The 27,793-nt window shown below is 27.2% G+C and overlaps 2 protein-coding genes across 5 annotated transcripts; both read left to right on the plus strand.

Annotated features, from left to right (window-relative positions):
- Positions 1–4,286: 4,286 nt before the first annotated feature.
- LOC126899937 (protein 5NUC-like) lies at positions 4,287–11,160 on the plus strand. 3 transcript variants are annotated; one of them, XR_007702752.1, is made up of 10 exons: positions 4,553–5,036; positions 6,876–7,079; positions 7,156–7,357; positions 7,957–8,148; positions 8,473–8,633; positions 8,888–8,990; positions 9,866–10,042; positions 10,457–10,660; positions 10,736–10,813; positions 10,883–11,160. XR_007702752.1 is itself a non-coding variant. In XM_050675224.1 (9 exons), the coding sequence occupies exons 1-9, from the start codon at positions 4,602–4,604 to the stop codon at positions 10,969–10,971; spliced, it is 1,767 nt and encodes a 588-aa protein (XP_050531181.1). In that variant the 5' UTR covers positions 4,287–4,601; the 3' UTR covers positions 10,972–11,160. The 3 variants fall into 3 exon arrangements, 2 of the variants coding, with proteins under 2 accessions (XP_050531181.1, XP_050531182.1); XM_050675224.1 differs by lacking the exon at positions 10,736–10,813 and having other exon boundaries at positions 4,287–5,036; XM_050675225.1 differs by lacking the exon at positions 10,736–10,813 and having other exon boundaries at positions 10,836–10,957.
- A 7,906-nt stretch (positions 11,161–19,066) lies between these two features.
- LOC126898520 (mitoguardin) lies at positions 19,067–25,726 on the plus strand. Of its 2 annotated transcripts, XM_050672623.1 has the most exons (11): positions 19,067–19,291; positions 19,877–20,039; positions 20,105–20,257; positions 21,491–21,672; positions 21,739–21,843; positions 22,008–22,105; positions 22,203–22,371; positions 22,439–22,672; positions 23,108–23,278; positions 24,874–25,005; positions 25,076–25,726. In XM_050672623.1, the coding sequence occupies exons 1-11, from the start codon at positions 19,211–19,213 to the stop codon at positions 25,100–25,102; spliced, it is 1,515 nt and encodes a 504-aa protein (XP_050528580.1). In that variant the 5' UTR covers positions 19,067–19,210; the 3' UTR covers positions 25,103–25,726. The 2 variants fall into 2 exon arrangements, with proteins under 2 accessions (XP_050528580.1, XP_050528579.1); XM_050672622.1 differs by having other exon boundaries at positions 24,874–25,726.
- Positions 25,727–27,793: the final 2,067 nt, after the last annotated feature.

The raw sequence follows: 27,793 nt of genomic DNA on the forward strand, positions 1-27,793 counted from the left end.
AAAAATTACAAATTAAAAATTCGGTAATTTTTGACATTTTTTTTATAGATACATGAGATATTTACCTCTTATTTTACATATTTTTTTTTATAAATCTGACCCTTTACCTGCCCACGAAGGGATTCAAAATGACAACTTTTTTGCAAAAAATTAATTTTTTCAACTTAACTTTTGAAAATATCAGAAATACAGACACTTTTATGTATCTTGAATTAAAGCTAATGTAATATACTTTATTATGGGAATAAAAAACTTTGGATTTTATTATGTCTTCATGGTGAAAATGGCTACCGTATGCTATTTTTGTGTTAAAATTCTCAATTTTATATTTTTAACTTTATACTACTATAACTTTTTGAAAAATGTATGGATCGTTACAATTTTTTTATGTAAATATTATTTATACATTTATTTTATGCGACATACTTTTTTTTAAATCGGATCATTTCCCTTTATACAAGGGTAGTTCAAAATTTAAAAATATTTTTATATTTAATTTTTTCAATATTTCAAAATAGCCAGTTTTTAGAAGTCATAAAAATAATTAAAAGATCAATAACTATTTTAAGACAAATTGTATTGAGTTACTTGAATTTTAATACTTAACGTGGACATGTCTCGCGGGTGGAATATGTTTTCTAATTATACATCATTAATTGTTATATATCAACATGTATTGTTTTCAATTTTCAATTTTATTTTTTCGAAGTATAATTTTTTTTTAATAAAACCTTAATGAATGAAATACGTGTGATTTGTTTACATTTCTAAATTGCATAGTTAAATTTAATCTTATTTTATTTGCATTAAAGTACCTTTAAAATGTACGTAAATGGGGTAATTTGAATGCTTAAAACAATATTTTTTTTGTATGTATGTCATTATAATATGTGTAATTCATCAACACGTTTAAACGATGTGATTTATTAGCATAGACATCCGTTACATTCTGTTTTTCATTTCTCCTCTGTTTTCAATTACCTAATGGTTTCAATAACCTCTCTTATCCATTGTCTTTTTTATCCTTCACACACAGGTGACAATGTTATTCATTTTATGCGTATGTTTAGGTTGTTAAGCGATGGTCTTTTATCGGTCATGAAAATCATGGCTAAGTAGATTCAAAATGGATCTGCCTGCACTAGTATGAAAGCCTATGGGAAATGATTCTACAGATTAATATACCACTGTACAGATTTTTATGTAATATCTTATGCAGTGACACGAACCGGTAGTGTACAGGCTAACAAGTCATCTCTATTATAAATAAAAAGAAAAATGAGTACAGTAACCTGTATGTTATTAATTAATTAAATTATAAAAAATAATATCTAATTCTTAGAAAATCGTTAAAAACTGAAAATGACTATAAAACTGAATTTTTTTTTTATTATTGAACAATAAAAATCTTAATTGAATATATAATTAAAATACTTTTAACAAAATTTCCGGATAAACCCCTTAATCATCTAAAGTTTTATGAACTGTAAATCCAAAAATATAATAGATAACATAATTTTCTCTGGCAAAACCACATTATGTCTGTTTCACCTGCCTGGACCCTCAGACCGCCGTCATTTCTTTCTTCTTAACGGCTGGCACACGTCAGTATAGAAGCGAGTACCTTACAATTTTGATCCTTATTACCCCCCCTGGAGGTTGCACCCGGATATATGCTTGTATTGGACGCGTCTAAATAGAGATAAACGGTATCACATCGATGTCTTTTATTTATTCGTGTTGAGGTTCATTGAACTCTTAACCTTTAAATAGTTCAATACACATTTATCATTGTACAATGCCATAATTATTTCAATTGACTTATAATAAAAACTACCAATGACTCAATTTTAATTTAATTAATTTATATACATTGATATATAGATTAATATATACGTAAATACAGTGTTTTCATATAGAAATCTTACGACTTGAGTAAAAATAAAATATATTTTACTATTTTTATTGTTTCTTCTATTATCTTTATATACAGTATGGTTTTTTATTATAATAAACCACTTAATTACTAATAGAATAAAAAGAGTTTTTTTTTTAGTTATATATTGTTATCGAAATATTAGTTATGTAATAGTGTTAAAGTTTATACTTTATGCCTTATGAGAGTATCGACTTAATTTTTTCAAATGGTAACACATATTTTGAGCTTAGTAGAATAATTGAGGTTTTATTTTAATAGTAAATGGAATTTGAATTTTTATTCGTTTATTAGATATAAAAGTTAAAAACTTCAAATATTTTTAGTTAATATGCGTGTATAATACACGAGGGATTACAAATTAAATAGCCTATTGTTTTTTTATGACGTTGCTATTAGTAAATACACAGCAGTTGTTGCCAATTACGACCTTTTAAACAGATATGCGTGAAGTATGGTAGTAAGGAACATTGTTGTGAGTTTATAAAAATACCAATTGGCAATAAAAAAGTTTAGTCGTCCTATAATGTGTTAATAGACCAATTTTTTCGTTTTAATACTTTAAGATACAAAATTAGGAATGATACTCAAAAATCATGTTTTATTATATTGATTGTTTTAGTAAATGAATATCATTAAAGCTCTAATTTAATTGATATAATATTGAAATCTTGTAAAATTTAATTTTGTTGTACACTTAACAAGTTTGACGTTTATGGACACAATATGTATCAACAGGATGATCGTTCATCCAGAAAATTATTTTCATGAATATTATGTGATAAATATATTCTATGCATATTATATGTGATTTTATATTATAATATAACATAAATATTGTACAACGTATGCATTTTGTATAATCTATAAAATAAATTTGAAATAAGTTTTCCATTTACTCCAGTAGACATTTCTATTACTAAGAAGCAATTGTGAAATATGCATAATGAGCATTTAAAAAGAGTACCTGATATTGTTGTTCGGAAACTATAAAAAGGAACACTTTCTCACAATTTAAAAAATGTTTGGTAAAAGGTTTCTTTACATAAACTTGAAAAAGTTTAAATTATAATTGTTAACTATCACGAACTTGTAATTTTTATACAATTAAACCGTAAATTTCTTATTTAAATAATTAGATTATAGTTTTAGCTTTAAATTGTAACATTGTAACTCAATTATCCAAGTAATGATTAAAGAATGTCGTTTTAAAAACGTTATATCAAAGGTTCTTGGAGTAATGTAAATTAGCGAAAATTAAAAATTTTTACTATAGTAAAATTTAGTAGTTTTCCGTTGCAATCTTGTTAAAAATAAAGGCTTACTATATTACATAAAACTTAAACAAATATTAGCAAAACCAGTACTGTATAATAATTATTACAAACTAAAATCATTTCGGTAATTAAATGGTATTATGTCATTACCAATATGGCCATGGAAAAATGTTCTCAATTTTATTCTTTGACAATTTCTGATCGTAATACGCTATGAAAAGGAAAATAATCTGCTGGTTCTACAAATTAAAATGCACATAAAAAGACCAACATTAATTTATGATCAAGAAAAATGGTTAAATAGGCGCATGTCACATGCCTAAGCTCAAGCTAAACTAGGCTTCTAAAAATGAGTTGTTAATGTTTTAAAAAAATCAATAATTACTATTAGTTTGCATGTTAAATGACGTCCAGAGGGGTTTATTTTAATTTACTTAAGGCATTTAAATTTTCGTTATTTTGTTTCATACATATTAATAATTTTTATAATACATATGAATGGAAGTTATACGTTCTGAATCGAGCGTGCCTATTCAATCGCACGTATAATAGTAGTATTTAAATATTTGTACGTGATTTGGTCGTCGATGACATTTATAATTAGCAAAGATCATAGAGTCGATGAAGTGTAATTAGTATATTACAGTATTTATAAAAAAAAAAAAAAATACATGCAACATGTCGATCAAACTTTTTTGACTGTGTAAGTAAAATGCAATTTTTGGTATTGTTATAAATTCGTGACTGTCTTCTTTAAGTAATTAGATAAAAAAAAAAAGCATAGTGCACATAATACAAATTAATTTTGTCACGGCAGTACAATTACAATCAATATAACCAGCAAAATGTTAGATATAATAAAAAAAACATCTTGGACAAAAATATAATAAATTACTGCTCTATTTAGTAATTTTCAAATTTTCTGTTTGAAAATATTTAGATAAATGTATTAACATTATTAAAATAAAATATAATTGTTGTTTAAAGACTAAAAAAGTGCAATATATATTATGTATAAGAATCGTGGAAGTCATTTTAGCATATTAACTGTAAAAACAGAAATAAGCTATTTATGTGATATGTCGCGAATTATTCTGTCTTACAAATAGTATTCAGTAAATAAACAAAAAACAATTCAGCAAATAACAATTATTTATAGCTTGTAATTTTTGCGTTTGTTTTTGAGTATTTTACTGTAAATTAATACTACTTTATGTATCTTATTTGATACTTAACTAGTGTCGTATTGCTGTGCACACTCTTCAGTATCTTTGACAAATCTGTTCCTATCACAATAGAAGCCAAAGTATTTTATCTTAATTTTAACAACATATAATAGGTTGCAGTAATCTCAGTTATTTGTGTGATATACGTTATCACACAAATACATGTTCAAGGTAACCAGCACCCGCAGTTACGACCCACGTTGCTGTTACGGTAGTAGCGTGACGATGATCGGAAACGTTGTGTGGTCGCTGGTCGCGATTTTAGCAGCATCGCTAGCGAATGTCGACAATCGACGACCCACTTTGTTTCGACTGACCGTATTACATGCCAACGACATTCACTCACGGTACGAAGAGACGGGTCAAGCCCCAGACAAATGTTTTCGGGTAAACGACGAGTTGTGTAAGGGCTACGGTGGCATCGGAAGGATGCAGTGGGTGCTGGACAGAGAACGCGCCCGTGTCGCAGCAGAAGGCCCACAGTCCGGAGTTTTGTTCCTTTACGCTGGCGACACGTTCCAAGGGTCCGATTTCTATGACATAATGAGGTGGGAACCCGCTGCGGACTTCCTAGGAGACCTCGGCATAGACGCGATGGTGAGTACAATATAATCATTGAGCTTAGTAAATGTCTGTATTAATTAGATTATCTGTACTCAACGATACAATATTTCTCAAAGTAAAGGCATTTAATGAATTGCTTAGATATGTTAGTAAAAGTTGGCAAGTTGAACTTAAGCTTTTTGAAATAACATGCATAAGAATAGCTCAAGTAAAACTTGTTAATAAGAATTAACTATAAATACGAGCCTTATAGTACTAAACTCAACATTTTTAATTAATTGTTGAAGACTGAGATTATGAATAACAAACTTTATTACATGGAATTCTCAAGTATTTAACTTAACCTAGTTCAGTATATTTTTCATAGACATTTAATAACATGTTAATATAGATGTGATATAATTTTTTGAACACAGTGTACCAATCAGTATATTTCTAAAGAAATGACTTTTGAAATTAAATCAAATCCGTTTTGCAATTCTTAAGGTACTGTGTTATTTTAATACATATTTTATTTATATTTGTGTAATGACACTAAACGGTCCTTTGCACAACAGTTAACAACAGATTTGTCTGAATTAGCTGACTAGTTTATTATAGATTTTTCTTATTTGTCATTGAAATTCTATTTTTTAATTACTATCACAGCCTCAGTTATTATTCAGTATAAATGAGTGAAAATAAACCGAGACAGATTCAATTGAATGGATATTTAAAAAATGAATCGCTTAATAAAAATCAATTCAAACTTCTAGAACACACAAGTATGTGTTAAAAAAAAAAATTATCATTTATTTTACGACATGAAATAAAAATAAACCACTAATGTCATAAATATATATCTTTGAGTCATTCAGAAATAAATCTGTGAGTTCACTACTAGATAATCTGATTGTATGTTCTGGTAAAACATAAAAACTATATTGACTACCTACGAGTGTTTTGTTTTCATTTAAACAACAATATGACAGCTACAAAATATTTTTATGGACTTATGTTCCGTAATCAACTTATTTTTAACTACAACAGTTTTTCAATGTCAACAGACATCGAGGAAACTCGACGGAAATTATTCTAATGCAAACAATTCAATAAATTTCAACTTATTTCTATAGTTGATTAGTCACGTCGCACTACGAGTGCAAGAGAGCAATACATCAAAATTCATGATATTTAATATTTTTATATAATTCAATTCAATCTTCTATCTAAAAATACAGTAAATTTGCATTAAAATAAACTTAAATTTAAAATGAACACTAAAAACAAAGTAACACGCAGTGTAATTTTTATGAAATTTTGAAATCGATTATCTAAAGACTACTTTTTTTGAGATACAGCCCTTTTTTCCATTTATATTGTGAGAAGTGTTTATGATTCATAAGCAAAAGTTTACTCACTTTATGTTTTCAAAACTAGTTATTGCCTTTTTATATTACTTATAAAACATATATTTAAAATTTAACACTAATATAAAAATAAATTTTTCTTTTTCAAATTTAAAAAAAGTACTTATCAAATGACTAGCATTTTAATACATAGAAAGGGAACGGAACGAGTATACGCACAAAAGTACAGAATCCACCTACCTTAGCTACATTTCTAAAAAATATTCTTTGAACATACTTTAAAAAAGTCATAATTAAAAAAAAGAAATGAATTGAAACATATCAGATCAAAAGTTATAAGGGTTATTAATTAAAGCCGAGACACTCTGATTAAGATAATTAAAATGCAAAAACATACTGAAAAAAAATACTTGATTATTTGAACTGTAATAGGTTTGCAGCATTCATTGTTTTTTTTTTTGAAAAAAAGTCGCTTAGAATTTTATTGAGTGAGAATTGGTTGATATTATTATTTTTTTCATAGTGTTTAGGGAATCATGAATTCGAAGATGGACCCGAAGGACTGGTACCCTTTCTCAATTCCGTCAATATAAGTACCATACCTGTGGTAGTAACTAATTTGAATCTAACTGATGTACCTTCCTTGGCTAAAGTAAAGTCATATGCCGTGTTAAACATAGCTGGTCATACTATTGGGATAGTAGGTTATTTGACACCTGATACAACGGTACGTTTGAACAGAATAAGTTCAGTATTATTTCTAATATTAAAATTATCTTTTAATTATTGAATTATTTTACTAGTTTTTGAACAAAGTAGGAAAAGTGAAAATATTAGACGAGATTGAAAGTCTTAAACCAGTCGTGACCGAACTCAAAGAACAAGGCATAGACTTTGTAATAGCAATTGGTCATTCAGGTTTAGAAATGGATAAGAGAGTGGCTAGAGAAGTGGAAGGCGTGGATGCGATAGTTGGTGGTCATTCGCACTCTTATCTTTTCAGTGGTAAATGAAACTTTTTTAAATATATTTTATAAAATAATTTTTATATATTATTAGTTGATATAATTTGTTCGAATGGCACGCGTTGTGTCAAAATTTCTTCCTATAATATTAAAGGAACAATTTAATATTAACTGTATTATTTAGAGATTTTTTACAACAACAACAATTCAATTAGAAAACTAAAACAGTTTATCTTATCTTCAATGAACATGTTAATTTTCTTGAATATCGAAATAGTAAACATTGTGCAGTCTTGATATGCGTAATGACTAAGACGATTGCTAAAGGATAACAACAGAATTTCATAATAGTGTGGTCTTTAAATGGGCGTTTTAAAAAAGGAATAAAGGTTATCAACCCCTATTGTTAGACTCCCAACAGTGTATTGGGACACCGTCGAATTCCGGTAGATCACCTGTAACGTCGTAACAGCTGTTGCGTTTGTCGGTTTTGAAGGGGAAAGTGAGTGATCTGCGCGTAATGTCACGGGTAGTGTAGTAAATCATGTATAAATCTCTTGTACTATACACTAAGGTTAAAAATGTGATCGCATAATATATAAGAACAATCATCGAAATAATTATTTTTAATGAATATAGGACTTGCTCAAGATTCAGAAACTTCCATGGGACCTTATCCAGTTATAGAGCACAGAGGAGATCGGATCATACCGGTGGTCCAAGCATACGCTTTCACTAAGTACTTGGGTAAAATGGTATTGTCATTTAAAAATGGAAAATTAGTTAATGCTACTGGTGAACCTATTCTATTGGATGATAGCATACCTCAAGGTAAGAGGTTACTTTAATATACAGTGTTTAAAAAGCAATAATGTTTTATTACTTTTATTGATCTGTTGATCAATTGTGTCAAACTATGAGACTAGTTGACACTTTTGTTCTTACTTACTGAATTCCCTATACAATATGTATGGAATGTTCAGCTAGTAAATTAATATAATCATATTTATGTGCTAGATATATTTAAGAGATAAAAAATAATAATATAAATCTTAGAAGTAAAATAAGCATACTTTTTCTATGTACATTTTTACATTATTTGCATTGTGGAATGTTGATCTATTAATAAGTAAATTATTTTAACTCTTACATTAGACGCCAGGATAATGAAAAAAGTTGATTATTACAAAAAACTAATAGTTCAAAAACATTCTGATATTCAAGTAGGCTCAACCAGAGTATTATTAGATGGAGAAGGATGTAAATGTGCGGAATGTAATTTGGGCAATGCTATTGCCGACGCTTTTATTCGATGGGTAAACTAAAATTTATATTAAATTAGGGATAAGTTAAAATATGATGCAGTGTTAAATATAAAATCATAACATAATAATTGTGCTATATTATTTTATATTTAATAGTCAAAAGAAGTTGTTTCAAAGATTAATAAAAATTGAAAATGATTGAAAAACCAGAGAGTTTCGTCATTTTACTTGTAGCTCTTGTCAGATGGAAAAAGACAAAAATATTTTTAATAGTATTAAGTAAATATTTGATTTTTTGTGCTTAGAATGTAGATCAACTGATAAACGACAAACTCAACAATTTTGGCTGGACCGATGCTAGCGTAAGCATAATCTTATCGAGTGCTATTAGAGCATCCATCAATACAGGTTAATAATTTACATAGTGGACAATTATTTAATTAAAACGGATTTCAACTTTGATGTTTTACATACCGTCATTTTCGATTGTTATTTTTATTATCTTAGTCACATCAGAGACATAAAAATAAATTATTATACTATCAATACAACTCGAAACTTCTAATTAAAATTAATAATAGAGCCTTAAATAGTTTTTAGAATTTATCTATTAGAAAATAGGAACTTGTACTAAAAATTAACTTTAGGAATTGTTTTGTAATAAAATTTCATTGGGATCAATGTATTTTTTAAGGATTTATAGCATTTTTAAAATACGGAATTTTGTTAGTTGAAAATTCCATTTTTACAGTATCGTAATTTCCATTATAATAAATTATAATCGTGTTTTTTTATGCATAAACCAACAAAGTCGTCCAGTGAGTTTTGAGAATTTTCATGGATAGACAAAAAAAAAAAAAAAAAAAGATAAAACATTCTCAGCTTTATATCGAAGATAAAAGTTAATGAAACAATTTTATCTAAGAAACGAATAAAAAATTTTTAACACAATTTCGTCTTTCGGAGTTTATGAAAATCTATTTGATTATCTAATTGTATATAATGGTGACAACAATTAAAAATAAAAAAGCGATTTTCCTTGTTTCTTATATTCCAAATTTTAAAAGTTATTTAACATTTCAAAATAGATGAAAGAAGTTAATTTGTCTAAAAGAAGAGTGTTTCGTTTTTTATTTGTAATCCTATTTTAATTTCGTAATTAATTTTAAAATTATTAAAGGTTTTCATTTTGTCTATTAATAGATGTAATTTTTATTATGGTTTTATACAAATCCTTATACATTTATAATTATGATTTAAAATATGTCTATTTAATAATTTAGGTGGAGTATTTCAAAGTAATATATCTTCCGCATTGCCATACAACACTTATTTGAATAAAGTAACTGTGACCGGCTCAACATTAGTTAAAGCTCTGGAACACAGTGCTTCGCTATTAGATAAACCTAAATGTGCTATTCCGGAAAAAAATATTTATGGGGCCTACATGCAAGTATCGGGTATGTTATTCCAACAAAAATGTTTATTTTAGTTCAATTTTTCTTATATTCAAAGTGGTTTTAATTGGGTTGTTTATGAGTAATATCAATAAAAATATGAAAGTGATTGTTTTTGTTATCACGGTAAAGAACTAATAGTGTTTAAAATTTGTTTTAAGTAATTCTAAATAAGAATATATATATTTATGTAGTTTTTCGAATAGCAACTAAAATGGAGGTAATATGATTAGACCAGTTCATTTATTTTACTTAATTATATTAGAAAATTTTTTTATGAAATTAACGATTAATAAATAAGAAGTTTAATTTTATGGTAAAAATAAAGTCATTGTTTTATTTATTTCAAAACAATTTTGAAGTTATCATCTATAGGTGATGCATGAAAAATATTCTGTTATGTTGTTGTATTCTCAGGTCTTAGAGTGACTTATGATCGGAATAAACCCCAGGGGTCACGAATACTGTCTGCTTTTATTCGATGTGCTGAATGCCGAATTCCTTTATATGAATCCATTCAACCAGACCGTCAATACAAAGTGATCATAACCAAGTATATGGCAAATGGCGGTGACCAGTTTACAATGATAAGGGATGAAAAGATTGACAGTGTTGATTTGAGTGAGTCAAAAATTATCAATGAGTAATTAAATTAATATTTTCCATAAGCTATAAAACATACCTTGCCTTTTTTAGTTAATCTTTAGTATTTTTTGTAAATATTCCATAAACTACTGGTGAAATAATGATTACAACATACATAACTCTTAAAATGTAATTTTACTTTAAAATACAGATAAACTGCAGAACCAACATTTATTGAAGTATATTTGTACTGTATAGATATCACTGAGAGAGATGCTTTGGTATATTACACTCGAAAAATGAGTCCTATTTTATCTCAAGTAGAAGGCAGAACAATAATAGTATAGCAATTACAAAAATTATGAAGCGTCTGAGTCATCCTTACAGAATATTAGAAGTCGGAATTAACAGTAAAAAAACTTTATTAGACTATATTGATAGTAATTTGATCCAGATAATTATACTTGGAGAACAATTTATAATTCGTGAGTTTTGTATTTAGATATTTAAAATACACATTTTCCTGTTTTATTTTATTCTAGCAGTATTATATTTAGTGTAATAACATGATTTAGGTATGAAGTCTAAAAATTAATTTTTTTACAACTTGAAAACAAAAATACGCTTGTCCAAAGTCTACGCGGTTTAGAAAAACTTTTTCCTTTTCTCGTAAAATTTAGTTTCTGTAATTTATTGCCTTTCTCTTGTCAGTGATTCATTTGTTGATAAACATGACAAGATTTGCTAAATTAATATTAAATTATGCCAACAAACTAATCAACAAACTTGCTAGTTTCTTTATTTGTTTAAGGTTTAATGTGTCTAGAATACTTATAAATTTTATATTTTCCAAGTTGACGTATAATGCAAAAATAATGGTTGTTCTGGTCCATATTAATATATTTATGCAATGATGATCCACTGGCAAAATGAATTCCCCAGCTGTCATGACTACAATATTCTACAATTTTATACTTATACATTATGCACATACCAGTGCATTTCACTTTTTTACTTATACTTATTATAATATAGCTATACACAAAAGAATCAAACCTTTAGAGGGATATGCGTACAGGTGTTGTTGAGATGCGACTTCCTCAGCACAAAAATAGGTCTTTACTTCGCAAAGAATAAAGCGTGGGTTTTTTGAAACAAATTATGTTGAACAATTACTATAGGAACCATAATGTGGTTTTACAGTAAACAGTTGACATTACCTTCATTAATAACTAATAAAATCTGTTATTTAAACATTATACATTTAACTAATTTAATTTATTAAGATAGTATTATTTTTTAACATTTATGAATATGTTAGTAAAAATATAATTATAAACGCTAAAATATTTTTGAGGCTTAATTGAAAAATGTTTTGATAAAGAAAATTGAAAACTTTAAGCTCAACTATCATCATAGATTATAGGTAGATTAAACTGAACAATTTACTTGAAAGCTTTTGACTAATTACATTTTCATTGTCGCTTACTGAAGGTAAAAGCGCTTTTAAGAGATAAACATAGAAGATAAAGAGGTTCAAGTATAGGAGACGCAATATGCTTAGAAACTGTCAAAATTTTAAGTATTTAATGTATGCGGTAATGAGGCAGAGAGTGTGTATAAAAGGTTAAATTCAACGAACACTTTCCTTTAAACGTTAGATTCAGCTAATAGGAATCTTTAGTTTTTCCTACAGGAAGGTTTAATTCTTTTATTAATTATTTCTGCAAGAATTTTAACCCTCTCTCATACGTTTAAATTTTTGATTTGTAACATATTTTGATTAAACTTGAAATGTTTATTTATAAACACATAAATATGAAAAAGCATCAAATATTTGATAAACGAAATCAATCGATAACCTTTTTTTTTGCGCTTTCAGAAGAACGGTACAGGTGTACGTTTGGCAACTGTGACTTAAACGGTAGCAACGGCCCGTATATTGTATTATTGCGCATAATAATTTTGTATACATAATTGTAACAGAAAATAGCGCAGCCTCCAATGTCACGATTGTTACATAAAATCTGTGCAAAGCAGAGGAAGAGGGACGGGGGCGTTGGCGCGCGCGCGAGTTCCACAATAATGCACAGAAGAGGTGCAAAGTGAGCGTGTACACAGTGCGTTTCCCTTCCACCCGTCGACGCCACCACCGCAACGGCACATCTGCAAACACCGGGCGCGTGTGTTATTCCGCGTACGGCGCGTGCTGTACGGTTAACAGGCGCATAACGCCGCCTCTACCTTCTCCGTCCGAGCCCGGTGCACCGGTATTGTTCCACGACGGCGGCGGCGGCGTCCCATAACACACACACACACACTAGCAGCTGCCGTGCTGTACCTACATGTGTGTGTATAATATAATGTTATAGGTACGCGGCACGAGCACCCCACTCCTCCCGGTCCTATAATAAGGGTCTGCGATATAGTCCGTTGCTGCAGTGATTGAATTCAGGTTTGCACATTCATAAAAGGATTCCCCCTTCTACGGCCGCAGTCTCCCTAATAATATTGTATACGCACAAGATGTAGGATATGTATAGGGGGCCGGTGGATTCCGTATGCAGTTTGTACAGCCGACGTGCGTCCCCCACTACACGATACCCAACAAGCTGTACCTTGCATCCTGAGTCCGTTGCGAGCCCACCTGCCATCAACGACGCCGGAGTACGCAAATAGGTCCATTGTGATGCATCTGCTGTTCGTGGTCCCCTTCTCTTGTCACTCCCCTAGCTCCCCTGAGTATGGGTACTGCACAATGAATTTTTATAGACATAACCACCACAGCCTCTGGCACGATGCACAGATTGCCTCACTTTCTGGTGTCCGATATAATACATACACATAATAAATACTAAGCTAAAAATGAACGTTATAAATATAATATATATATACTGAAATGCAAGACGGAGAGGCGACAGAGGGGGCAATGAAAACGCGTTGTGCACCTGTCAGGGTGTGTAACGTTGGCCAACGTTTCGCCAACTCTCTTGTGTGTAGGCGACACGCGCCGTCTGGATACGAATATGGTGGAGGATAGAACACCTAAAGAGGTGCGGTGGCATATTAGCTACTGTTAGAGCCGCCTATAGAATATAAAGTATCTTGTGTGTGGTATCTAACCACTAGTTTATTTTACCACAAGTTATTATGTATATTTTTTCAGCTTAAATATACGATTTTTAATAATTAAGAAACATATAAATGATCGATATGTGCACAATCAATAAATATTTGGGTCAAGTACTGATGTGATAAACAAACTAACCAGCATGGGAAAGTTGACCAGAAAGAAATGAAATATATTTTTAATTGATAGCATTACCTAATCGTAAAAAATATATACAGTATAAAATAACAACACGGTGGTAAAAATTGGAGATACCAAGTTATTTTCGATTAATTAAAATAAGATAACCGAAACAACATAATGGTTTTAATGGTTTAATTCCAAAAAATCTTTTAATATGACTGTTCAATAATTTTCCTCAAAACCCAAGTAGATTGTATAGTTTCAAAAATCTCAATATCAATTTGTTTTCAATAATAAAATCCGGTTGCAATTTCTCACCCTGGCTTAATTATAAAAAATGGATAATTTATGAAGTTAAATCTCTAAAAATAATAATAGCACTATTAAATAAATATAAAAATAAATTAATGTAAATTTTGTTAAACTGCATTTTATAAATATGAAATTTATAATTTATTAGTTAAAAAAGTGAGTTCTATAAAAAAAAAAACTCATTTCAAAATATTGTTTCCACTTATTTTATGAATACGAATACGAATATGAATATGAATTGTGTTTATTTAATAAATGTATGTATATACTCTACATTTTATGAAAAATTCATTAATAACAGAATCCATTTGTTTTCTATTACTAATATAGGGCGTTAAGAAGGATAGTGTAGAATCAGTAATTCCCATACCTTCTACTTTATTCAGAACTATTTTGCATTCAAGTGTTTTAAATATATCTAAATAAATATATTTTTCCTTCATCATGTGCATTACACATTTATGATGATTATTTTAATGAAAATTGTTAATTTTTATAAAAAATGTAACATTTGTAACTTTGAGTACCAATTACTCGTAAATGACAAGCTTATTAAACTCAAATTACATTGTAATAGCTGAAATTTATGGTATATTTTTATAAAATCATGAATTCTATAGATATCATCATCATAGTCTAATTTTGTGACTAACAGTGACAGTCTCCTAGACAATCGAAAACACTCTAAAACTATTAACAATAACAAGCAAATACAAACCAAGATTATAAAAAGTTTACAATTACGATATTAATTTATAACTACATTGATATAATAGTCGTATATTTAATATATTAACAATAAATTAAAAAATAAAAATGATAATATATTATCGCAATTTACATAATTATACAGATTATATTAAATTTATTTAAGTAAATTAAATTGTTTATACAAAAAATAATACAGATTAAAAAAAATTATTTTTAAATGTTTAAATAATTTTGGCCATAGGTTTATCAATAATTATTACTATACGGAATATGTTTAACAATAGTATTAGTTATTAATTAAGTATTTAAATATTTAAATATGGTTAAGAGTGGGGTAGTGTTAAGTCATGATTTTTTGTACTATACTATCACAGATAAGATGATATTGTGCAGACATGTTTTAAAATTAAAGTAGCCCTGATTGTACGTTTATATGTTATATAAACGCACAATCAATGGCGTTATCATAAGAATTACTTGATTCATTAGTCTTTGTTTTTTGTTGATTTTATCGTAATTTAATTATTTTTCAACATTTTTTTCACCAAAAATAGTTCAATTGGAGTCGTAGGTAAGAGATAGTTGGAGGCTTGGTTGGATTGGGCTATTGGTAGGCCCAAGAAACTATTTGATAAAATACTGATAAAATATTTACTGACATTGTGAATTAAAAAAAAAGTTAGTGATATAAATAATTAGATAAATTGTTACGGAAAATTTGTAATTCAAAGTCAATAATTCATAATAAAAAAAAAGTCAGAACGTCATTTTTTAAATTATATAGTACATAAAAAACTTAAATTAAATTAAATTTTGTAAGATGTAGATGTTTTATTGTTATGTAAAACACTTTAAAATTGCCCATTTTTACGGAAAATTATAGGATTTTAGGACTAAAAAGGCTAATGTTTCTTATAAATTGAGTTTTTGGATAGTTTTTCTTTTTTCATCTCAAAATAAATAGTTTTAACTTTAATTTAACATAAGTTTAAAGAACGTAAGTTTTTTAAAAATTGTCAATTGAAAAGATAAAAAATTTGATATGATGTTTAAACCTGTTCCCAGTACTTTGGTTAATTTTTGGATAATTAAACATTAACATCGTGAACAAGATAAATGTCTAAAATATTGTCAATACAAATTTCGTAACGATCTATTTTCAAAAAGTCATTTCAATGCAAAGAGAAAACTAAAAATATCAATATCGTCTACGCTCCTAAAATAAATTCACTTCTTAAGTAACTCTTTGGCTAAGAATTTTTCTGATTTCCACTTTAAATGTTACTTAAAGTATTGTTACGTGTCACATTTGGTAGACTGTGTAAACCCCAAATATATAATTAACAGCGTTTAATAAAATAATATTAATGTCAGGTATGTAAATATGAGAAGGCTATTGATGTGTAAATGGTTAAATACAAACAAATAACTATTTGACTTATAATTATATAAAAAACGGGATATTTTTAAGAAAAGAAAAGAAATTTTTTTTTTAATCTTCTCGAAATTATTTCCCATGAGAAATGCTCTCAACATCATATTTTAAAAAGAATTTTCTGAAATATATATCATCTCTAGCATATAACGCCATCTATACTTTTACATTGTTGTTACAAATTACAACATTTTTATTTATTGTTAAGAAATATTAAATGCTTATTGCTTTATTATTGTTAATTATGTGAATTGTGATTTCATATTGTTTTAAAATAAACTTTTTTACATTATTTCTTAAGATAGCTTTTAGTTCTTCACTGGTTATACAATATGACATAATAAGTTAATAACTTCCTTGGTAAATTATCACTACATTACTGTATCCTTTAAAAAGTTATCTTAGCATTTAACAATAATAAATATATTTTTAAGGTATTTCAAAACTGTAAAAATGAAAAAAAAATTTAACAAAATTTATTTAGTGAACTGATGAAAGTTATTAAATATGTCTAAACCTGATGGGACACTTTGTGTATTTTTTGATTTATCAGTAATTATTTAAGGTATATATTCTATGAATAAATGTTGATGAGGTGATTTGGCCACAGGTGCAATGTAGTAATTGTTCCCTGAACTGCTGCTAATAAAGCGACGAGTAGGGCCGCTATGATTAGTATAATTTGGTTTGTAAAATTTATTTTTATGGAGCTATACAAAATTTTCTTGGAGGAAATTGAGTCACCATAATTATTGTGCCTCCTGAACCGTTAGTCTTCTAGTCCTGACCTGAATATTAACTATTTTATTATTATAAATTATATGAATCTGTTAGCAACTCAACAAGTCATTTCCTTGTTTATATTGTTTGAAAAATTTTATATTCTATGATAATATTTATTTTAAATTTTTCGAAAAATTTATGAATCAATACAAATTTTTTATGAGTACTTTATACATATACAAGTCAACAACGGAGCCAGGTTTTAATGTGAGACAACCAGTAGAAAAGTAAAAGGAAAAGAAGAAAATTATGTGTATAGTATTTATAAATTTGGAGAGAGCGTATAATAGAATACTGAAAGAGGTTTTAAAGGGGGCATTAATGAGAAAAAGATTCCCAAAAAGGTATATTAATATAACAGAGTAAATGTATGTTGACACTTGTACCTGGGTAAAGGTCACAGAAGATTTTAGGGAAAGAGTAGGAGTCCACCTAGGTTCTGCTTTAAGCCCTTAATTATTTTCCTTAATGATGGATGAATTAATAGAGAAATACAAGGAGAGGTGTCGTGGTGCACGTTGTTCGCTGACGATATAATGTTAATAGGAGAAAATCGGGAGGAAATTATTTAAAGGCCAGAGGTGTGGAGATCAGCTCTTGAAGTAAAGGGTTTAAGAATAAGTAGAAGTAAGACAGAGTATATAGATTATGAGTTTGACTAAGGTGAATACGAGGTAGACAAAATGAGGAGATCAATGACAATAGGTGAAGACGTCATAGGAGAAGTGGAAATGTTTAAGTATTTAGGATCAGTTGTGCAAAAGAGTGGTAGTATTGGCGAGGATATAAGACATAGTATTAAGTGCGGGTGGTTGAGTTGGAGAGAAGCGTCTGGTGTCTTATGTGATAAAAGAATTCCAATGAGGCTGAAAGGTAAATTCTATAAGACTGTAGTGAGACTAGCTATGATGCATAGTTTAAAGTATTGGGTAGTTAACAAGAAAATAGAGCAGAGATGAGATTGTTTAGATGGACTAGAGAAGATAGGAACGAGCATATTATAGGGAGTATAGGTGTAGTGTTAATCGTAGATAAGATGAGAGAAAATAGACTTAGATGGTATGGTCATGTTGTGAGAAGTCGGAAGTTGTAACAACAGTTATGGAAATGAATATTGTGGGAAGAAGAAATAGAGGAAGGCCAAAAGAGGGATGGAGAGATGTTATTGAATGCGGTATGAGGACGGCTGATGTGTACCTAGATGATGTAAGAAATCGTGTCTAATGGAAGTTAAGGATAAGAATTTATAAGAAAAAGGACTTTATACATAACCGTTTTAATTGAAATACTTATTTTTTTAAATCACATAATTTCCCATTATACAGGGGATTAAAACTTCAAACATACGTAAAAAAAGTAGAACTTTTTTAACTTAACTTTTGAAAATGTTCCATAAATACTCTGAACTTTAATAATATGTTTAAGTAAGGCTCATGTTACATACTATAAGCTAAAAAAAAAAATTTCCGACACCTTGTCTTTTATTTATAAACGGCATTCGAAGTTCAACAAAAAATATTAGTTTGGTGTAAACAAAAGGTCATTTACTACTAGTACTTTAGTTCCATACAAATGCCGCTTCAACACTTATAACATTCCAATCAGAATAGTTAATCGTGATTATGTTATAGACATTAAAAATGTATTAATTGGCAAATAATATGAATAGTTACTAATTCAGTCATTTAAAACGCTACAAGACATGCGAATTAATTTCTTTTTTTTATCATTTGTAGAAAAAATTGTTACTAAAAATATAATGTTTAATATTGTATACTCTGTACTATGACATTTTATCGTATATAAAAATATTTACATATAACTATTGGTTAGAAACAATTATTAAAAGTGACAATGATAAAAGCGCTAGTAATTATTGATAATAATGATAATAATTGTACGTTATCAACTTTATTACTATTTACCGTATGATAAAAATATCATGCTTTTACAAATTGTATCTAGAAGTACTGTCTTTAAAATTTCTATTAAAATTTAAACAATGTACAGGGAACTACTTAATAGAATTAGAATTAAATTATTTTCTATAATTTAGTTAATATGACTATATCTCCAGGTTAATTTAATAATTATGTGTGGAAAAAAATCAGCTCTTGTTTTATACTCTGTGACTAAACTCACTAGTCTTGTAAAAAAATATGTTTCAGAACATGTAAGTTTTAAATATGATTTATCGTATTTTTTTAATCAGTAAATAGAAATTCAGTAGTCACGAGAAAATATATCAGTGTGTAACTATGACAAATTTTAAATTGAAAAAATATATCAAATATTTTTATTTGTAAATTTAAAAGTTAAAATTGCTAGTTTATTTTATATTATATTCTATACCAATGTTCTAATCAAATACTTCCATTTTTATTTTATTCTACTTTGTTATTATTTTGTAAATACGTCTAACTATTCTTAGTCATTTTCATTTTTAAGTTCTATAAACAAAAAATTGTTTAATTTATTGGAATATTTTCATATTATGATTCAAGTATTTTTAATTATCTAATTCTAATTATTAAAAAATATTAATTTTTTCTAAGAATTATTTATAATTAATTTTATATGTAGGGTAAGCTTAATTAAGTTATTAAAATTAAAAAAAAGTACTTTATAAAAAATATGATCAATAAAAGTGAATCACTTTGCACATCTGTAATATGAGTATTTACTTTGAAATTTTACTAAAGAATATAGTTATTATTAATTGAACAATTATATTTATGTTGTTAATTTTTTTTATTAGCTCTTTCAAGTATCAGTTTCATTAAGTGTTGCAGTTAGTACAACAATAATTTTAGTTTTTGGAAATTTTTGGAAGAGAAAAAAATTTCCTAAACAATCAGCGCCTGTTATTAAACATTTGATTTATGAAAGGCAGAAACCAAATGTTGATATAATACCTTCAGGTATATAGTTAATATAAAAATTTGTAAATCTAGATAATATATATTAATATTCAATACTTTTATAGTATCTAGTTTCAGAATTTTTAGAACTAGTCATAGATCACTAAGTCCTAGTATTAAATCTAATCGACAAGCCTCTGTTATTTCATCAGTTCAAGATTCACCTAATAATAAATCTGATGTTAAGTACACAGCGCCTCAACAGCTTGGAGTAATGGGTATTCAAAGTTCAATTATTTAAGATTAACACTAGTTCCTATCATCATAGTCTTGTTGTTCATTGAAAAATATTTAAAGTTAAAATATTTAATGTACATTAATGTAGTTAGTTACTGCATTTATCTTTCAAAGCTATTAGTGAGTGTGATTGAATCACACATTTTACTATAATCAATTAATTTAAAAGTTTTTCCTTTGTTAATCAAATATAAAGTTTACTTAAAAAAATTTTTTACTGAATCTAATGACCTAGTAGTCATAGCTTTAGATCAAATAAAAAAGACATTTCTTACTCTTTGTTAAATTATTAATAAATTTTTACAATGTCACATCTTAAGCGTTTAAAAACAATAATCCACTTTTTTCATTTTGTAAATTATTTACTGAATTCAGTATTATGTAATGTTAAAAATTATTCTCAAAAATATTTGATAAAATTATGTTTTCATATATGTATTAATTACATTTGTTGCAATATATACAGGTGATTCTTTTATTATTATCCATTTGATTGATTAAAAAATAAATAGAATATTAAGAATTTTTTTTCTTTTAGTTAAATGTTTTTCTCAATTAATCATAAAGTATTTTAAATCTTCATCCCTTATGTGTGACAAATTTATTTTTCAAATGATAACATGTAGCTTATTTATTTATTAGATGATAATCTAATTAAGAAAATGATTGGTCATTAAAAAATTTTGGATCAGTAATTCAAATTATTAACGTTTTAAAGTAATGGCTGGAAATATGGTGTTTTGTTATTTTTGTCACTAGACATTTTTAGGCCACACTCCTCGTCCCCTTGGGTATAGAAATATTAATAACTTCCGAAATACTGAATTAAAAATTTTTTATCAATCAATTGTTTTATTAGATCATTGTCATATAAACAAACCAATTAAATATATATGTAAAATATATGTGTAGTCATTTGAAAGATAAAGTTGACATCCCTTTAAAGTATAAAGAATGAATTTATAAAATACTCTATCATTGATAAATTGAGAAAATTATGTATCTAAATGAAACAAAAAAATTTCAACATTCATAACATTTTATTTTTTTATTAATTAATTTACTGGTTAATAATGATATAATCACTGTATATATTAATACTTAGTATACTTAGTTTTATAATTTTTGTAAATTATATTAAGACTTTTACTAAAGCTATGGAAAGTATATTTTTATTATACTTATAAACTAATAAACAACATTTTATTTTGGAGGAATGGAATCATTAGCTTGCAGTATATCATTTTGGGAGGATGCTTTATCTGCATTTACAACTGGAAATTCAACTAATAAGCTAATGTCTACAGAAGACGCACAGTTTTGCAAGGAACTTCAACTACTTGTAGATTCAGCATATTCATTGCAAGATCAGTGTCAATTGCTATTTCTTGATCAAGTACAGGATTAAAAAAAGAAAATATTCTTATAAAATCATATTTAATTGTGTTTATCTTGAACTTAGAGGTCAGTGTTATTTCGAGTTCATCGAAATGGAGATGTTGATCTTTTACAAAACTATAATGAACGCCGTTCATCTGTTGACAGCTTTGTATCTGCTCGTACAGATGTAAGAAAGTCTATATTTATTTTTCATTAAAAAATATTGTCTATATTTAATAAATATTTTAGTTATATTAATAATACCTTTAAATTAATTATAATTAAAATAAGTATGAAATTATAAAAAAAAAATTGAGAAATAATAACTTCAAGAACTATATTCAAATTTAGGTAGCTAACTTAAAAGAATTTGAAGAACTCAACTTTGATAATTATTATCTTTATCAGATTGCTTTAAGGTTTGCCGAAAACAACACTATTCCTTGCAGGTAATATTCTGTTGTTTAAAAATCAGTGCATCCATTTTTTAAATGAAACAACTGAAAGAACATTATTTTAAATATAACTGAACTTATTTTAATTTAGGACCTACCGCACAACTTTAGTGAATTGCGTTTCAGATAAAGAATATGTCTGTAAATTATACTGCATTCGTCTAGCATTTGAAAATTTATTCAAAACGGACTTTAGTTCTATTTGGTTTGCAGATTGCGGAAGACGTATATTGACAGATATCTTTTTATTTGCTGAAAAAGTAATATAATATTATAAACAATGAAAATTATGATATTTGTAAAAAAACAGTTGAATAACAATTATAGGATCCTAAAGATTTTTTGTTAGCTTTTGAAGAAATGTTATGTTGGGCAAAAACAGAATCACACTGGAAAGATGCAGAAGCTGAACTGTCTTCACGTGGGGTTAAAAAAATGACATTTTACGATATAGTAATGGATTACATATTGATGGATGCTTTTGAAGATCTTGAATCTCCCCCAGCCTCCGTTATAGCTGTAATTCAAAACAGATGGTTATCTAAAGGCTTCAAAGAAACTGTAAGTTAATATTAAGCTTGTAATAATATGGTAGTCATTTAAGTTCCTATAACTTTAGCTGAAAATCTAAAATAATGAAATGTCTTATTTATATGTTTTTTAATTGCCAATGATTATTGACTTTTAAAAGAGTACCCCAAAAATGTATTTTTTTATGTAAATTTCAAAAAACTCTTCATTATCCTAGCTTAAAGCTTTTTCAGATGCATCTATACAACTAGACATTATTATTTTATTTTTTGTATATTTTCATAATTTTAAAGACATTATAAAATAAAGTCTTCAAAATTAAGTGATTAACTTAATATTCGCTGTGATCGTTTTCTACATTGAATATAAATACATTAGTTTTCAAATAATTATTATAAGTTTTTTAAAATTTTCTAAGTTCATTTTTATGATAAATTTTAAATCTTATTTTAATCATTTCTTTAGGCATTGTCAACTGCAGTATGGTCAGTATTACGTGCAAAACGAAGTAAATTGAAATATCCTAATGGGTTTATGCATCACTTTTATAATATTTCTGAGCAAATGTCACCACTACTTGCATGGGGATTTTTAGGACCAGATGAAGAATTAACGCGTATTTGCTTATATTTTAAGGTAAAGATTATATTTTAATTTAATTTACTAATTAAAAATGAATAATCACTGAATTTATAATATTTTTTTATAAATAAAAGTTTCACTTTAAAAACAAGTAGATTATTAAAAAAGTGTATTAATAATAAAAATATAATAAAAATTGATCACTTGTGGCTAGTTAATTAAGTAAAATTAAAACTATATTAAAAATATTATTAATTTAAAAAAACTAAAAAATATTAAAAATATTAAACTCAAAAGCCACAAAAAAATTAATGAAAAGTCGCGGATACGTATTTCGGAAACAATGTTACCATTATCAACGCTAAACACATACTCATATGTGTATGTGTAGGTGTTTATAGACGGTGAACAATGATTAAATCTTAAATATTTATACAATAGGCTGCATTGAGTAAAATTAAATTACCGAGAAAGGAATGTGTACCTTTTAACCTTGTACTATACTAACATAAGTGAAAATACATTTTAAACTATTATCTCAAATAATATTACTGTACCCAGTATGTTGACACTCCTTTCACCAACATTCCACACTGTTTGTTTTAAATAGCTGTTTTTAAATTCTTTAAAATTTCAAAATATCTATTATTACCTTAGGAAAATAGTCAATAAGTAAAATGCCTTTTTATTCCAAAAAATTATAGCCATTACCTTGCCAGTTGAATAAATAACTGGCTTTTCTTGGAAAAGGATCTTCTTTTTTTTTGCCAAACCAGGCTCTGCTTGTTTTGTTTTAGGGGTCTCGTTTCCAGTAACTAAATGGTCAAAAATTATATCTTTTTCTACTTGATGTATATCCAAAAAATTTGAGCAGCTTTAACACTAGAAATTTGATGACAGACCATAACATAGCAGTGGAGTAAGAGGTTAGAAGGTCTTCCATGACTTTTTTTTTACACACAGGTGTTCAGTGACGATTTATTATCATATCCATAGTCTCTATCCTAGCTATTTGGGGTCAGCTTTACTTTACAATGATTTGAGAGATTTTTTACATTGATTGTCAGCCTGACATAATCTTATCATGGCAGATAGAGTTAGTTAAAAGCAAGATATGTTATTATTAAATTCAAATAGTGCAACTGAAAATTAGCGTTAAGACTGTTACTGAATGATCTATTGCATCCATATTTAATGATGATTAAAAAGCATATTCAAGCTGGCCACTACATTTAAATCAACATTTTTTCAAAATTAAAAATTCAAGAATTAATCTGTTTGGATTTTATGAAACTTACTTTTTGTATTAATGACCTTTTTTTAGTCATCAATTTTTAATAAAAAAGATCAACTAAAAAAATGACATATTGCTAAATATTCAAGTATAAAAGAACTTTATATTCTATTATATTGATCTTCATTTAAAAAAAAATTTTGAAAAGGCAGTATATAAATTAACTTGGGACATACATCTATTGTAATAACCATGATTTAAAACTTAAATTAAGTACTAGTACCCACAGTTTCAGATTGATTCTCATACACCCTTTTTTAAAATTAATAACAAAAGATAATTAAGCTATAATAGTACTATGTATTGAAAGCTATATAATATATATGGATATATACATTTACTTATGTATTTATAGGATCAAGTTATTGAATTAATGCGTGATATGTTCAACTTTGAAAAATGTCGGTACACAACCAAGGAAGAGTTGGCACATGATTTATTTGATCAATTTAAAATCAGGGCTGAGAATATCAGTAAAATGATTGAAGTAAAATGCAATATGGATATTAGGAAATAATATTTGTTATATTTTTTCTATATTATGTTGTTCATACTAGGTTGTAATGCACTTAGTCAAAAATTAAGGTGCTGTTTTAGAGTCAATTTTTTTTTCTTATCCAACAACTTTATTAAAGTTAGTATTTCATAAATTAATTTGTTTATTTATATACAATAGTGTATAAGAAAAAGAATTTTTTTATGTGACAATTTAAGTAAACAATTAAATATAGAATTTTTGGATATATTAATAATTTAAAAACTTACAAAATTGTCACATTATAATTTTTGTTTTGTATTTTAAAATGGCATAACCATAAATAGCTGTCAGGCAATTTATGTAAAGGGTATGATGTTATATTTATTTATTTTTAAGTATTAATTAATAAGTTATTAATTCTCCTAGAATTGCATTGTTCAAATTTAATAGAATTTATACATTATATAACATTAAATTGTCTTTGTTTATATATTTAGATTAACATTTAGTAGTATTTAATAATTGCTGATTATTAGGATGGTCCTTATTTGACCAAATTTAAAAGTTCAATGATATTTACTCTCTAAATTTTTTTATTTGGTCAATAAAAGTCATCTAGGTCATTTAGAGTCATCTAGGTGATTGTTATATACTTTAAATGGGTAGAAATACAGCTTGGTGTATGTTACTTTTTAAATATTAAAGATAATGAGAAAGTGTATATAATTAATCTTGTAGGAAAATATTTTATCAAAAAATAAAAGATCTTTAGATAAATTTTTATGAAGATTTTATAATTAGTTATGTTATGTTTAGTTCTATGAAGATACGTAGTTTTTATTCTTATTTGTACAAATTTTTTTTAATTAGATTCTTATTTTTACAAAATAATTCTGAGATTTTTAAGATTTGTCTGCAACAATACTAATTGGTCTGTGGAGCTTTGCTGTTTTTTTTTAAAATTATCATTTTTTCATTAAAATGTAAGATGTAAATTTGATTTATTTTTATAAACCGTAGTTATTATCAAGTGTATTGTAAGAAATAATTATTTCTTACAATAAATCAAATTTAAATCTATATCTTTTATTAAATAAATGAAGGTTAGTATTCTTATCAAATCATACTGTAAAATCAAAAATCTAAATTAAAAAATTAATCTTTAATTATAGCCATTAAGAGTTTAAAAATTTGTACAGCAATCAAAGTATTATATGAATACCATGTATGGTAAGTTGTTAGTACCGATTACTATTATACGATGAGTTGTTACGATTGAGTTTTAATATACTTAAAAATGTAAAAAAAAAACATATGGATTGTGACTTGGTAACAAAATCGCTACAAAAGTAAAATAATTGAATAAAATAAGAGTGAAGTAAAAGAAATAGATAGATCAAGATTTAGATAATTGAAAGCTTCCATAATTTAAATATAAATAAAGTTTTGTCAGTTTTTTCATGAATAACAACAAAAAAAAAATATAAAATAAAGAAGAAAAATAACATACATTTTAACAAGTAGGAACAATCCTAACCGTCAGTGTAGCATCAATTTCGTATTACTAATGCTATTTCGAACATGAATTCTACAACAAATTTATAGAGAAAATGTATTAAACAAACTCTCATATTAGTATAGTATAAGTTTTTTAATACTGTAGTAAGTAATTTCTTAAGTAAAATAATAAAGTTAATAATGGTGGGAACAAGAATATATAAAGAAAAATGAGATAAGTAAAAAGGGGGATTGACGTTTTTAATAAGGAACATTTTATTTCCAGTTACGGTGCTACCGACGACGACAGAAAGTATTCTAATAGGTCGCTCATTAGATGGCTATATTTAAGTGACCGTCAACAGTAGCTTAAGGGATAGCTGGCTAGACTATTTCTACCTTAAGTATTAAGATAACCAATTTAATGTACTACTGTGATCAAAAAGTAAGGGAAATTATCATTTAAAACTACCAGGCATTATGAAGGCAGGTAAATTTTTTTCTTAGGTAGGTAGGACGTCCTTGTTGACATGTGCCAAATTGTCTGTTAGTTAATAGTTTTAATAACATCCAAGTTATACGCGTTTTTTTAAACATCCAAAAGTGAATTTTTCGATTTTTACAGTGGGTGTTTTTGTTGAGCAAAGAACTTGCATCAAATTTTGTTTGCAGAACGAATATTCTTGTGCAGACACGTTCAAAATGTTGCGGATGGCCTTTGGTAATCAAACTATGGCACAAAAAAACATTTATAAGTGATACAATCAGTTCAAAGCGGGTTGAGAACGCGATAAAAACGAACCGCGCTCTGGACGAACATCAACATCTACCGATGAAGGCTACGTCCAAGAAATCAAAGATTTGGTGCTTGAGAATCGTCTAATGACAATTAGAGACCTCTAAGATAGTATTGGCATATCATTTGACTCAGCAAAAACCATTTTGAAGGATATTTTGTCTCAAACCCGTCAAGTCTTAATTAATACCAAAATTGTTCAATTTAAAAAAAAAAAGCGTCGCGTTGATGTCTGTGAAACTTTATTGTCTGACTATCAGGACCACTTGAAATGTGTCTTTACTGGAGACGAAACTTTGATTTACGCGTACGACCCTAAAACCACCGACCAATCTAGCAAATATCGTACAAAAGGTGAAGCAAGACCGAAAACACCACGGCAAAGTCAATCAAAAATCAAGATAATGTTGACAGTTTTCTTTGATTATCGTGGTATGGTGCTGTATGAATTCTTACCGCCGGGTCAAACTGTCAACAAATTGTATTATTTGAGTGTTATGCGTC

Source organism: Daktulosphaira vitifoliae, unplaced genomic scaffold (genome assembly GCF_025091365.1).
Source record: "Daktulosphaira vitifoliae isolate Bord-2020 unplaced genomic scaffold, ASM2509136v1 Scaffold_2, whole genome shotgun sequence".
Classification (NCBI taxonomy): domain Eukaryota; kingdom Metazoa; phylum Arthropoda; class Insecta; order Hemiptera; family Phylloxeridae; genus Daktulosphaira; species Daktulosphaira vitifoliae.